Here is a 13850-nt window from a genome sequence, read left to right as displayed (position 1 = left end):
TTTTCTTTCCAATCTCACTCTTACACATTCCTTGCAAATGCCCTGCCATACCCTCTTCCCTCCCCCCCCCAAATAAGTGGATATATAGCATTGCCTGAACTTGGTCGTTTTATCCAGAAAGACCTCCCGCCAGAGGGCTGGGGGTGGAGTTCCCGTACACAACCCTTGGAAAGGAGTCAGAAGTCCCTAAGATCACCAACCGTGTCCTTCTCCTGATAGGAGTGGAAGAGAGCAAAGCTCTTGGCTATTCGGAGGGAAGAAATTTTCATCTCGCTGTTGCGTCCCCCCCCCCGCCCCCCGCCCCACAGCGCCCAAGATAGACTTTTGCGGTTGTCACTGTTGAGAATTCGAAGCTGAATCTTAGTTTGGAAACTGACGCTCCTGTGTGTTTACGTATTTTGTTTTGTTTTCTGTGCGATGTGTTGTTGCGTGGTTTGTGTGTATACAGACAGTTTTCTGTGCACGTTCAATATTTGTGCTTGCATTTTTACCTTGTCAGGTGCGTATACTGGTTGTGTGCCTGCGTTTGCTGTGTACGTGCAGCTAGTGAGTGGAGTTGTGCTGACTGGTGTGCTCAGCTGTGTGCTTGTTTCGTTTGGTAAGCCTGTGTGGACTGTGTGCGCGCGTGTTTCCCGCCTGTATTAGTTGTGCGGTGGTGTAGCATTTGTGGTGTGTCTTATCCCAGGGTGGGGTGGGCGGAGCGGGGAGTCCAACCACTGCGCACAAACTAGACCCAACGCGAGGCTCAGAAGGAAGGAAAGGAGATCTGCGCTAACTGTAATCGGTTCTCTTCTTTGGGGCCTTGGGTGGCCAGCAGCTGCTGGAGGCACAGAGACAAAGTGGCCGGCCCGGGCCAGGGGCCGCGGGGCTATCGGGGCACACAGGGGTGAGTGGCGAGGACGCGGCTAACCCTCCGTGAGCGCAGAACTGCAGCGCCGACGGGTGGGAACGATCTTTCACTGCGCCGAGAGCCCTTTTGGCCAAAGCGGGTGGAGCGCGCGCGCACACAAGGGGGTGCTTGGCCGCTCCGGGCCTCTGGAGGGCAGTCGGGCAGAGGCCGGGCTCCGGGTCGCTAGTTCCCGGCTCCAGCCCGGCACTAGGGGCCCGCGTCCGTGCCGCCTCCTCAGAGCCCACTCGCGGGCGCCCGGCCGCCGCCGCCTCACCTGCCAGGCAGCCGGCCTCGGTCCAATCAGCGACGCTGGCTCGGCAGCGGCTGCCATGTTCCCCTCTCCGCGCTGCCAATCAGCACGGCGGTGGCCAATGCGGGGCCGGGCCGGGGGTCAGGTGACAGCGGGCCAGCCGGCTCCCCATTGGCGCGAGACGCGCGGCCTCCCGCTCGGTTTATGTGAGAGGAGTGAGTGATTGACTTTATCAGTCCAAGGACATTACTCTGGAGGCGAAGAGCCTGGGACTCGGGCAGCGATCGGCGAGGACTGCGCCTGCCTCCTGCCCGCTGGCGGCGAGCGGCTGCGTGTCCCAGCTCTGCCCGGCCGGAGACCGGCGCTGAGGGAGCCTCTCGGCCCCGCGGGTCTGCACTCTGGGGAGAGGGGTGCCCGGGACAAGACTGGCAAACTCCGCCCTCCACTTAGTATTTTGCTTATTTTTCTTTGTGCGCGCTGGTTAGTTAGTTAAACCAGATCTGGTCCCAGAGTCTTTTCTCCTCCCTTCTCCTCCCCCTCCTCCCCCTCCCCCTCCTGTCCCTTCGACTTCCCCTCCTCCCTGTCCCTCTGCAGGAGACTCTCACAAGCAACGGAAAGTTGCAGCCCTCGGTACCGCCTGGGGGGGGCCCCTCCGGCCGCGTCCTACCGCCGCCAACCGTCCCCGACGACGGCAGTTGGAAGATCTCCGCTTGAGCCCTAACGCCCGCTTGCCGCAACCGGATCGCCAGTGCTCAACGCCCCACCCATGACGATGCTCCTGGACGGAGGCCCGCAGTTCCCCGGGCTGGGAGTGGGCAGCTTCGGCGCGCCGCGCCACCACGAGATGCCCAACCGCGAGGCGGCGGGCATGGGGTTGAATCCCTTCGGGGACTCGCCCCACGCCGCCGCCGCCGCCGCCGCCGCCGCCGCTGCCGCCTTCAAGCTGAGCCCTGCCGCGGCTCATGATCTGTCTTCGGGCCAGAGCTCCGCGTTTACGCCTCAGGGTTCGGGTTATGCCAACGCCCTGGGCCATCACCACCACCACCATCACCACCACCACCACGCCGGCCAGGTGCCCAGCTACGGCGGGGCCGCCTCCGCCGCCTTCAACTCCACGCGTGACTTTCTGTTCCGCCAGCGCGGCTCGGGGCTTGGCGAGGCGGCCACGGGAGGAGGGCAGCACGGGCTCTTCGCCAGCTCGGCCGGCAGCCTGCACGCGCCCACGGGCATCCCCGAGCCCCCCGGCTACCTGCTCTTTCCCGGGCTGCATGAGCAGGGCGCCGGGCACCCGTCGCCCACGGGGCACGTGGACAACAGCCAGGTCCACCTGGGCTTGCGCGGGGAGCTGTTCGGCCGCGCGGACCCCTACCGTCCGGTGGCCAGCCCGCGCACGGACCCCTACGCGGCGGGCGCGCAGTTCCCGAACTACAGTCCCATGAACATGAACATGGGCGTGAACGTGGCGGCCCACCACGGGCCTGGCGCCTTTTTCCGTTACATGCGACAGCCCATCAAGCAGGAGCTGTCGTGCAAGTGGATCGACGAGACTCAACTGAGCCGGCCTAAGAAGAGTTGCGACCGGACCTTCAGCACTATGCACGAGCTGGTGACGCATGTCACCATGGAGCATGTGGGGGGCCCCGAGCAGAACAACCACGTCTGCTACTGGGAGGAGTGCCCCCGCGAGGGCAAGTCCTTCAAGGCGAAGTACAAACTGGTCAACCACATTCGAGTGCACACGGGCGAGAAGCCTTTCCCCTGTCCCTTCCCGGGCTGCGGGAAGATCTTTGCCCGCTCCGAAAACCTCAAGATCCACAAAAGGACCCACACAGGTAAGGAGTGGGGGGGGGGCAGGCGGGCGCGGGTTCTGTAGCCTCAACGAGTGTACTTGCTGCGCGAGGGAGAGGGGTGGAGGCCAGAGAGGCGGCGCCCCGCCAGGGCCCTTTGGAAAAGGGGCGCTGTCAGCAGCTCCTCAGTCTCTCTGGTCCCCGCCCCACGGCGCCGCGCTTTTGCCGGGTTCTAACTTCCCGGGCAAAGGGCTTTGCGGGCTCAGAAACTAATTGGAACCTTCTCGCGCCTAGGAACAAACTGGAGCCGCCTCTTTTTGTCTCCCTTTCTGGGTTACTGTGAAGGGAAGGTGCGGAAAGCATATTGCTTACAACGACTTAGCTCCGGGCACACATTCGGGGAAGGCCACCATAGAAATGCTAATGCAAACTAACTTTCGGTTACTTCCGTTCTTTTTTACCCTTGATTGGCACATCTCCTAATTAAATGACTGATACTTTTGTCAAACTATTTTTATTTGGAGTTCCAGGTTCAATTCAGTCCTCCGAGAGGAAAGCTAAAGTAGAAAAGGCACCACAGTTTCGTGGCTTGTTCAGAACATCTTGTAAAACTGTCCCGAGCCTCTAGATTTATATAGTGTTCTTTCTAAATGTTAAGTCCGACAGCCCAAGTTCTTTTTAATACTGGGCTTTAGCCAAAGCACTGCATGTGAAAGAGGCGAATTAAAAGGTACAAAGAAGGAACTGAGTGGGATTGTCCCTTCCGCGGCCCATTGTGTCCCCCCCCCCCCCGGACTTGGATCCATCAACGGGGTTATGGCGGGACAGGTCCCCCCAGAGGCGTCAGGATCCCAGGGCCGAGTGAGGCAGAAACTCAACTTGGGGAAAACTTTTGGAGCCCCCCTCACGCCCTGCGGCCTTCCCACCCTGTGCAAGAACAAAGGGACCCGCAGGTTCTGGGCCGGCCTTGCCCCACCCCCGTCCTCTGCCACCACTCTCCAACTCAGCGACTTCCACCAGCCCTCTCCATTTTTCCCCAGGGAAAAGAAGTGCCACCGCCGCCCCCAGTCGGCGCTCCCGGGCGCTCCCTCTCAGGGCAGACCGCCAGGCTCTCCGTCTCCCTCCGCTCAGCCCCCGGAAACTCCTGGCCCTGACCATATTTTTCCACCCTTTGCCTTATTTCTGCCTTTTGCAGGTGAGAAGCCTTTCAAGTGTGAATTTGAAGGCTGTGACAGACGCTTTGCCAACAGCAGCGACCGCAAGAAACACATGCATGTGCACACCTCGGACAAGCCCTACATCTGCAAAGTGTGTGACAAGTCCTACACGCACCCGAGCTCCTTGCGCAAGCACATGAAGGTAATTACCTCTTTATTAGCGGTCGGCGGTTTATAAACACTCGGCCCGACTCCGGGCTGTGCAACGGAAGTGCCCGCGCTGCCAACCCACTATATTCCACGTTAAATCCCATTTGCTCCTTCAGTGACACCTTGAGCCCTTTGGGGGGACAAGACGGGGCGGGGAGGCGGGGGAGGGGTGGCGGCGGCGGGGGACTGGGTGGGTGTGGGGGGGTGGTGTGGAAGCACTGTGGGAAGGTGGAGGGACAGCTGGGAACCATCGGGTGTTTCATTGAGAAGCTCTAATCGAGCTCGCCAGGCTTGAGGCCGCAGTGTTCCCAACTCGGTCAGCGCTGGGAACCCAGAGTGCCCGCGCCGAACCCGAGGGTGGCTCACTCGCTCTTTGGCTTCCCATAAAACAACAGGGCCCGGGAGCACATTCGGATTCCTGAGCAATTGTTTGGGACCTCATAGCGCTCTTTCCGCCTGTACCACCTTCCTCTGGACCTGCTTTCCCAAGCTGAAAAGGGCTTGGTGAAACCTGGGCCGCGAGTATTTGATAGGATCCCCAAAGACGGAAGTGCTTATTCCACTCCACGGAGAAAGCGTTTACGAATGGACACAAACAAAACAGTGCTTTATTCATTTTCCATAATGCCAGTTTAATGACTGCAACTGTTTTGTTGGTGAACATCTCGGGTTTTCTAGACATCAGTAATATGGAAATTAAAAAGAGAAAAACAAAAATCAGCAGTATATCACTTAGTGGGTCACTGGGCAGTCTTGCTCCTAACGGTTCTCGAATTCGAATTCTGCTCTTGTTTTTGCTTGCACGATGCCGGTTGGAATTATATTCATTATAATATATACATGTTAATTTTAGGTTCATGAATCTCAAGGGTCAGATTCCTCCCCTGCTGCCAGTTCAGGCTATGAATCTTCCACTCCACCCGCTATAGCTTCTGCAAACAGTAAAGATACCACTAAAACCCCTTCTGCAGTTCAAACTAGCACCAGCCACAACCCTGGACTTCCTCCTAATTTTAACGAATGGTACGTCTGAGGAGAAACACAAACCCTGTTAACCGGTAGAATGGACCAAAATGAATTTTAAAAGAAAACTGAGACCAATCAGATGGAAATGGAGTTTTAAGGGAAGAGGTTTTATATATATATATATATATATATATATATATATATATATATATGTATATATATATATATATTAACATCTTGTTAATTTCAATTGTCCAGGAAGGTTATGGGGCAAGATCCAAAAGTAGCCATGCCCTTTTCTCAGGATTAGAAAACATGTTTTGGCATTTGAAGGATTTAAAGAGAAAAAAAAAAAAAACTTCTCACGGCTTTTTTCCTCCCCTTCTCTTGCTCTCTGCGCACCCATCCCTAAACTCCTTCAGTTCGATTTTAACACTTGTCCTGTTTCTTAAGAGGAAGTTATAGAAGGTTTGTTGGTGGTTGGTGATGTTAACTGATGGAAATCCTTCACCTTAGTGGTGATTGTTTAAACTCACAGTCTTAAACCGTGCCAAAGTCCTGTTATGTCTTGAACTTTTCCTCAAAGCATTACACTTGTGAATGTATTTTTGTCTAATGGGGTCAAAATTGTTGTTCAGTATTTTTTCAGGCTGAGTATGTGATGTTACTCTACACAGATTGTGACGTTTAGTATCCAGTTGCCTTTTGTAATAACTTTTTCTTTTGTAAATACATATCCATTGATGCCATATTTATCGTTTGTAATTTAATTATTGCTACAAGTGCCGGGAACTGAACAATATTTATGGATAAATGTTTTCTAACAAATTCTGTACAGCTTTTGATTATAACTGCTTTAGCATTAAAATTTTATTGTTTTGAAAGAAGAACACAATTTACAATTTTTGAACCACTGACTCCTTTCTCTTGTTTTGTAACAGCCTCCTACAAAGAGATGTGAGCAAATGATATCTTGTTTGTTGGTATTTATAACTCACTCAGATCCCTTTTTTAATTGTTAAATTATTTTTCTATTCCAGTATAGATTCCTTAACAATGTCAGTTTCCATCTGAGAAGACCCTCCTTTAGCTCAGATGGTTGTTTAACTTCGAGTTTAAATGTGTTTGTCCTGGATTTTCGGCATGCAAATCAAATATTACTGATCAATTCAGTTAGTGGCCATGACATTTCAATCTTATACTTCAAAGACTGAGAAGCTGGATTTAATCACCCTTGCCCTACATATATAAACATAAGGTAACCTAATGAGTTTTATGTCCCTAGCTTTTTATTACCTTACATAAAAATGAACATTGTGGCAGGATGCATGTCTGTCTCTTCTATCGAGAGATAACCCATATACCTATATATGTTTGTATCTATGACTTATCTAATCTGCCTGTCAAAGCTATCTAGTTATCTATATATTTTCAAAAGTAAGTGTATGTCTGAAACAGTGGTGTTAAGTAAGGCCAATCAAGCCGTGCTTACTTACGGTTATAAAGTGCTTCTTAAAAGAACCATAGTCCATTGGCAATTTTGGAAGGCAAAGGCTGATTTGTTTTGCTGTATATAGTTCATAATTATCAGTTATTCATAACATTTTTATAGCGGTGTAATGACTGCATCAGTTCTGAAATGATTTTATGGAAAGAAACACTTGCAAAATATGTATTTTTAAAGTTCATGGTTTGTAGGCAAAGATGTTAAGAGCATTGTTTCCATTAAAATCAGTAACAATGAAAAATGTTTGTTTGCTTTGTGGTAAAATATGAACAGTTCATTTAATCTTCAGAGAAGCCACTCATTTGGCCAAACAGTTCTCTTACAGTTATTATATGAAAAAGAAACTGATTATTGTTTGGAAAGGGTTGGAGTGGGTAAAGTGTGTCTCCCCCACACACACACACACACACACACTAACTTATGGGTGCTGTTTAATCTTGAGACCCCCATCTCTGCATGCGTGTCTGAATTTAAAAAATCAGTAAGTGAATGGTGGAGATAACAAATCATAAAGAATTCAGAAATGTAAAAAGCTTGAAATAAGCACCTTCTCTTGAAGGGGCAATACTTTTTTTTTTTTTTGGTGTGTATGGCATTCAACTTGGTAATATACATAAGCATTCCAAATGCTAGAATTTTGTTTATTCTTTTTTCTTTACAAAGAAATAAGACTTGGCACACTTTGGTTATGTTAGGTTTTTATTTGGTGCCTTTTTTTTTTCCATGTTCAAATGATTAAAAGAAACTCCAGTGACCTGGATAAGTTGAAGGAGCCTATTATAAGTTATCCACTGATGATTGTCAACAATTAATTGACAGTTTCTACCTGAAAATTGTTTTGGATTAAAAGGATTTTACTCTCAAAAAAATTTCCGCCACTTTCCTCCACTTAGCCAATGCAAGGGCTTGAATACTATGAACAAAGAATGGAATGCCATCACAAGTAATGAGCAGGTATCCTGATCAGTCTACCACTACCAGCCCAGACATTCCAATCTTGACCTTGACATTGAGGGTGCTGGACCAAATTCCTATTTCAGGATTTTCCCTTCACTTCAAACCAGAGAATTTTACATGCTCAGCAAGTTTTCTGAATGACCTTAAATGTGTTCAGACTGAAGTTGAAATAGTAGTTTTTCTTAAATGTGTATTGGGCTTCCATAGTTTGTAGTTTTCTTCATGAACTCTTTTTCCCTGTAATCCACCTTGGGGTAATGAAATGGGAGCAGAATAAAGGGTTGGTAACAAGATTCACTCAGAAATCAGCTTCTTATGTATCCCTTAAATACAGTACATATTGCCTTAGGAGGCATAAAGTTAGAGCTTTCCTTTATAGAAAATAATAATCATAGAAACCATCACACTATACAAATTTTGACAATGAAGCATTTGTCTAAAAGGGGAGATGTTAACTAACTTAGCAGTGATAACTCATACTATGGTTGTAAAAGATGTGCACCTCTATATGATTTCCTCTAAGTAGGGTGTAGCATATATGCTCTATCTTCTGCCCTTACCATTTGTTTGCAAATGGTTTATTTTAGTAGAAAAGTTTTTGCAGATTTGCTTCCTACTATGTTAAAGTCTACATACTTGAATTTTCAGAAAACACTTATAAAGCCTCCTTCTCAAAAAAATTTTTTTAAAGCCCTGCAGCCCTAAAGATGGACCAGTTGGCAGTCCTGAATGTCAGCTGAGTTCTTAGTGATCGACCTGGTATTTTTCTTCTTGCAACTCATAGATCTTTGTTAAGTCTATCCTCTTTTCCAGAATGGTTGGTTTAGTCGGATTTTTACTGTTGAGTGGGGAAATGGTAGGTGTCTTACTTTCACGAAAACAGAAGCCTGGCGTCTATTCAGTCTGAAAAGTTAAAGTCCAGTGTCCAGTCTTAGTTACTGGGGAAGGCTGGAGAGCAAGCAGGGTCCGCCTCCCTTCACAAAGATTGCCAGCAAAGTTGTGTTCTGGACTTCCTCGCCCCTCCCCCTGCTGTTTTTTTTTCTCCAAGACCCCGACTCCCTCCTTTCTCCAACCCTGTAAATCACCCCCCCCACCCACCCCCGCAAAATAAAAGTCTAAGGGCCTCTCCCCTTAAATTGCGTGTCCGTCCCCTAAAGAGCGGCTTCTCTGCCTGGCAACTAGGCTGCTTCGTTATCAGGCGGCCTGGTCTTCCAGTCATAAGTCCAGCCGGTCGCAACCAGGCAACTCGGAAGTCAGGCCTCTCTTCGGGGTCCCTGTCCACAGAGTAAGTCCTGGTGGCAGCTCAGGCCAGGGGAGGAGGGGGACCTCATTTCCTAGGGTCAGTTCTCTGGGCCTCGGCCTGCTGACCCTTTGACCTCCACCTCCAGGGGCCTTAGCGGTGGCCTGGGCTCCGGAGGACGCTTCGCGCCCCATCGCTTCACGGCCTCATTAGGCCGACGGGCCTGTAAAGCCGGACTCAGTCGCAGCCTAATCCGGACCTGGGGTCAATACGAACCCAAACAATGGTGAGCTCCGTAGGCCACTGCGGAGCGCTGGCCGCAAACGTTGCGCTCCATTCATTTCCTTGAGGCGGTGGGGGGAGGGGGCACCGACGACGCGAAGGGCACACGCTCCCCGGGCCCTGGGACCAGCGTCCTCCCGCGAGGCCCCCGGGATCTGCGTCGCAGCGCCCGGGCGGGAACTGGGGGATGGGATGGGATGGGATGGGGGTGGCTTGGCCCCGGCCCAGCAAGGCGACCCGCGCGAGGACCGGCCCTGGAGGAGCTGCCTCGGCTCCCGGCAGAGACTTTGAAGTGGGGTTCCTAGCGCGCACGTGTGAGAGCGGAGCGGCGTGGAGAGGGTAGACTTTGACTCCCCCCACCCCACCCCTCAGTCTTTTCAAGCCACGGCCGGAGGCGAGGGTGGGGATGGGAGGCACTGGGTCCTCCCCCCCCACACACACACTGCTGCGCAGGCGCACACCATGCTGCCGTCGAGCCTATTTTTGCTAGGGGTGGGGTGGGGGTGGCTGAGTCCGGCTTTGCGGCTTCCTCGCACCCACGGGAGAAGGGGGGAGGCGGTGGGGATGTGGGGTGGGTTGGGGGCGGTTCTCGGGTTCAACATGGCGGCCGGATGCGAACCCCCGCAGAGCGCCGCTCACCGCGGGCCTCAGGGCTGCAGAACGGTTGTGTGCTTTCAGCCCCCTTGTTCGTCCCGGGCTCTCAGCGCCTTCTGGCAGAGGATATAGGTCGCAGCGGCCGAAAGCAAAATTGTAGGGTGGGGGTGGGAAATAAAATGGAGTGGGGTGGGTGGAGGAAGGGAAGAAACTCTTCCAGAGCACCCTGGGCGTGGGAAGTTGACCAGCTTTTGGTAGGGAGGGGCTGGGGTTTCTAGGGGCCTTGGACGTGAAACCTGCTGCTTGCGGACGTCCCAATCACTGATCCTCACTCCAGACCTTACCCACCTGCACCCCCAGCCCTCCTGGGCACGACGATGCCCAGTTGAGTTCTCAGGGTCCACCACACCTCCAAGCCCCCCCCCCCCCCCCATGCTCAAGACCAGACACTACATTCACTTCCGAGACAATGGAGGGGCCCAGAGGGGGAGCACATAAGCACCTTTAGCACACAAAATACCCCAATATTTTCGCAAAGATGTGCCATTGCAGCGTAGTACCCTCTAAGTTTCTCAGGCTCCGTTTTGCGCATATCTCCTTTAAACGTGGGCCGCTGAAGAGTGGCAATGTCTTAGCTTTTGTGGGTGCCTAGACAGTCGGTGGCCTTACCCTCAGCGGCGGGGGGTGGGGGGGCAGGGCCACAGTCCCTGCAGCTTTTGCTTACTGCCTTCGTACCGCCGTGTGAAAAAAACTGGTAGCTCTCGGATCTCGGACTTACGCTTTCTCTGCAAAGAAATGCTTCTGATTCACCTTCATATGTGTCTTTCGTGAGAAGGGTAACAAAACGGGGGTTGGGGGGACTGTGGTTACTGACCCCCGACTTCTGTGGGAAAGTTAAGTCGCAGGAAATCTTTTCGGTTGTTGCTTCGTGGAGGCCAGCGGTTGAAGCCCTTTTCTGGGCTGTCCCACTGTCAAGCATTTGGGACTCCTGAAGACATGGGGCAGTTCTCCTGGGCCACCTTGGAAAGGGCCCCAGGTGGGTGGGCGGGTCATTAGAAAGACTGGCCCAGAACTGGGGGGTGGGGGGTGGATGGAGAGAATCTGCAAAACAGTGCCTTTATTTGCAGAGAACAATTGATGGGGTTGTCTTTCCTCCTTTTCAGTGCACAAAGAAGACGGCTTTGGAGCAAGAATTTGGAATATGCATTTAAGTTGTCCTGCTTTGCATTGGAAAACCCCAGGCAATTAAAATAAGCAGGCTCTGTACTATTTTCTGCCCTTTTCTTATGTGTAGTTCCTGCAAGTCAAAGGGGCCAGAGCCTCTCCTGTTTGGAAACTTGTTTTGAAATTGTCACAGAACATATCTTTTCCTCTTCGTTGGGTGAAATTTCCTTCCCAGGCTCAGCAGCCACCACCTACCTCCCCCCCAACACACACCACACACACACACACACACACACACACCACATTCCCCCCTCACCTCCCATCCCAGCCGTTTGCAAAGACATCTTTTAGAGATCAAAGGAAATAGAGTGTGTTTGCTGTATACATTGTTTTTCCGTGCTGTAGTTTGAACTCTGAGGTTGGAGCTTTTTCCTAGTTAGATCTCTAGCTTTCAAGTGTGGAGCACAAAAAGTTCGTTAACTTGAAAATCTCTGGTCAATGTTCACATAGTTTGTCTCTTTAAGAACCACAGAGCTCATATTGTTTAAGTTAACTTTAAAATGGGGCCAAAGATGCACCGGTGAACTGGCTCCCCTGGAGACCTGCGGTGTTCTTTGGGTCACTGGATATGGTAAAACTCCGGTTGGTTTTCATAGAACTTAATGTGAATGGAACTTCTGCAAAGCTGTACAAATTGGTAGCACTCTTATAGTTGTTTGAATGGCCATTCCACAGGGCACTGATTTCCCCACTGAGGTTTGGTTTCCATCATGACCATTGAAATTTACAACTTAAAAAACTTTTAACTTTGCAGGAAACATTTAAAGGTGGGGGTGGGGTGTGGGGGGTTATTCAGAGCAAAACTGGCTTGAATAGGATTCAATAAAACATCAGTTTAAAAATCTGTTAAAAATAAAGAAAATATTTTTATTCTGAAAAGCTTCTAATAGAGCCAGCAATTTTGTCTATGTTAATGTGATGACAGTCCAACTTGTTTACTGACTGATGAGTGGAGAGAAATATGGGCTTTATAGTAATTATAAAAAACGACCTTCACCAGATAACATCTGTAATGTTTGCTCTCTAATAGGATTATAGGTTTCCTAATGTGTTTTTATTAAAACATGACCTATATAAAGACCCTTTGAACAAAGCAAAGATTCTTTTGTGTTTATCGTAAGTCAGCATTGAGAACAACATTTAGTGGCATTTTATGAAATTCTTCTAAGACTAAATGTAAACTGTTTTGACCTATCTGCAGTTCACTTTTTGTTTTTTTGCCAGTGTTGTCCTGCTTGGTATCCGGGACAGTCTCTAATTCCTGACGAAGAACTTGATACTGACGTTGGTATGCAGCAGCCATCCCTCCATAACACTACCTATCCTAAATGCAGGGTTAATGCCGAACCTACAGTGCAAGAAATGATTTACTGATGAGGTTTCAAAGAAAACCACATCAATTTGGATGTCTGTTACCTTGAAGTGATCATTTTAAGAATAGTACCTTCTTCCGTAGGTATATATATATAAAAAAGACTGTTTTCTCCTTTTGGTATATTTCATTCCGTGTTGAGCTATTGTTTGTGAATTGAAAACAACAACAACAAAACACCTCTCCCAGTCCCCCCTCGACAATTTGTTTGTTTTTTTACCAGAGCACTGTTCAGCTCTGGCTTATGGTGGTGCAGGGGATTGAATCTGGGACTTTGGAGCCTCAGGCATGAGAGTCTATTTGCATAACCATTATGCTATATACCCTCTGCCCAACAATTTGGTATTTTAAATGGGAAGATGAAGGTGAAGACTGGCCTAGTTCCTAACCCCAGTATGTTGAGCTTGCTGAAACTCAGATATCTGCATTTCACATACAGAACTAAAGTGTTTAAACCTGGAACATGAATGCTTGCTTTGTTAATTTCATATGTTTGTGTTCAAGAAGCAATACCTAGGTTCTTATATTTGTTGTACAATTTAAATAAAACCATTTTAATTGCTTTGTGATTATTGTTTTACTAGTGACAATTGGAAGCCCCATTAATGACTTTGATTAACCTGTTGAATCAGAACCACTTCTTATTCATATATTTCTCATCTTATAGTTGGGGTTTCACCAAGCAATAAACTTAATGGGAAAACCCCACTGAACAAACTTCAACCAGGTGTATTGCACTCACACTGTTCTCCCAGAGGCACTTTGGGCCAGGTGTTGGGCAAGATGTAGGAAGAATTCATACTCAAGGGAGTCAGGTGGTAGCGCATTGGGTTAAGCGCACTTGGCACAAAGCGCAAGGACCAGCATAAGGATCCTGGTTCCAGCCCCTGGCTTCCCACCTGCAGGGGAGTCGCTTCACAGGTGGTGAAGCAGGTCTGCAGGTGTCTATCTTTCTCTCCCCCTCTCTGTCTTCCCCTCCTCTCTCCATTTCTCTCTGTCCTATCCAACAATGACAACAATAATAACTACAACAATAAAACAAAAGAGAATAAATATTTTTAAAAAGAATTCATACTCAAGGATTGATTGGGTTGATTAGAGGGAAGGACTTAAGACAGGAATTTGGAGGTGGGGAGGGAGAACATTTGAGTATTACTATTTGGGTGATTAAAAAAAGCTGAAGGAAAGACAACAGAAGTAAGAAGAACCTTCATATAGCAGACATTGTAGTGTATAGTACATCATGTAAATTTTGTTCAAAAGTCCCAAAACAGTTCTTGGGTCAGATAACTTGGCAGACATTAATTAGACCACTTATAGAATTAAAGGTGTTATTAAAACACATGTTGTAGTTTGTTAACTGCAGTGTTAAGATGAAAACGCTGCACAGAATTTCTTCAAACTCCTGACACTTG

At 49.3% G+C, this 13850-nt stretch overlaps 1 protein-coding gene across 2 annotated transcripts; it reads left to right on the top strand.

Moving 5' to 3' along the window:
• Positions 1 to 1370: 1370 nt before the first annotated feature.
• On the top strand, positions 1371 to 12622 carry ZIC3 (Zic family member 3). Of its 2 annotated transcripts, none has more exons than XM_060183267.1 (3): positions 1371 to 2971; positions 4122 to 4285; positions 12288 to 12622. In XM_060183267.1, the coding sequence occupies exons 1-3, from the start codon at positions 1906 to 1908 to the stop codon at positions 12435 to 12437; spliced, it is 1380 nt and encodes a 459-aa protein (XP_060039250.1). In that variant the 5' UTR covers positions 1371 to 1905; the 3' UTR covers positions 12438 to 12622. The 2 variants fall into 2 exon arrangements, with proteins under 2 accessions (XP_060039250.1, XP_007524627.1); XM_007524565.2 differs by lacking the exon at positions 12288 to 12622 and adding an exon at positions 5147 to 5425 and having other exon boundaries at positions 1786 to 2971.
• Positions 12623 to 13850: the final 1228 nt, after the last annotated feature.

Source organism: Erinaceus europaeus, chromosome X (genome assembly GCF_950295315.1).
Source record: "Erinaceus europaeus chromosome X, mEriEur2.1, whole genome shotgun sequence".
Taxonomy (NCBI): domain Eukaryota; kingdom Metazoa; phylum Chordata; class Mammalia; order Eulipotyphla; family Erinaceidae; genus Erinaceus; species Erinaceus europaeus.
The sequence above is the reverse complement of the archived record's forward strand: the minus strand, read 5'-3'. Positions and strand labels throughout refer to the sequence as shown.

Bases quoted from the DNA above. Each gene is read 5' to 3' on its own strand.
- ZIC3 (XM_007524565.2), top strand. From the start codon at position 1,906: ATGACGATGCTCCTGGACGGAGGCCCGCAGTTCCCCGGGCTGGGAGTG. The intron at 2,972-4,121 runs GTAAGGAGTGGG...TGCCTTTTGCAG, and splicing joins CCACAAAAGGACCCACACAG to GTGAGAAGCCTTTCAAGTGT. The intron at 4,286-5,146 runs GTAATTACCTCT...TGTTAATTTTAG, and splicing joins CCTTGCGCAAGCACATGAAG to GTTCATGAATCTCAAGGGTC.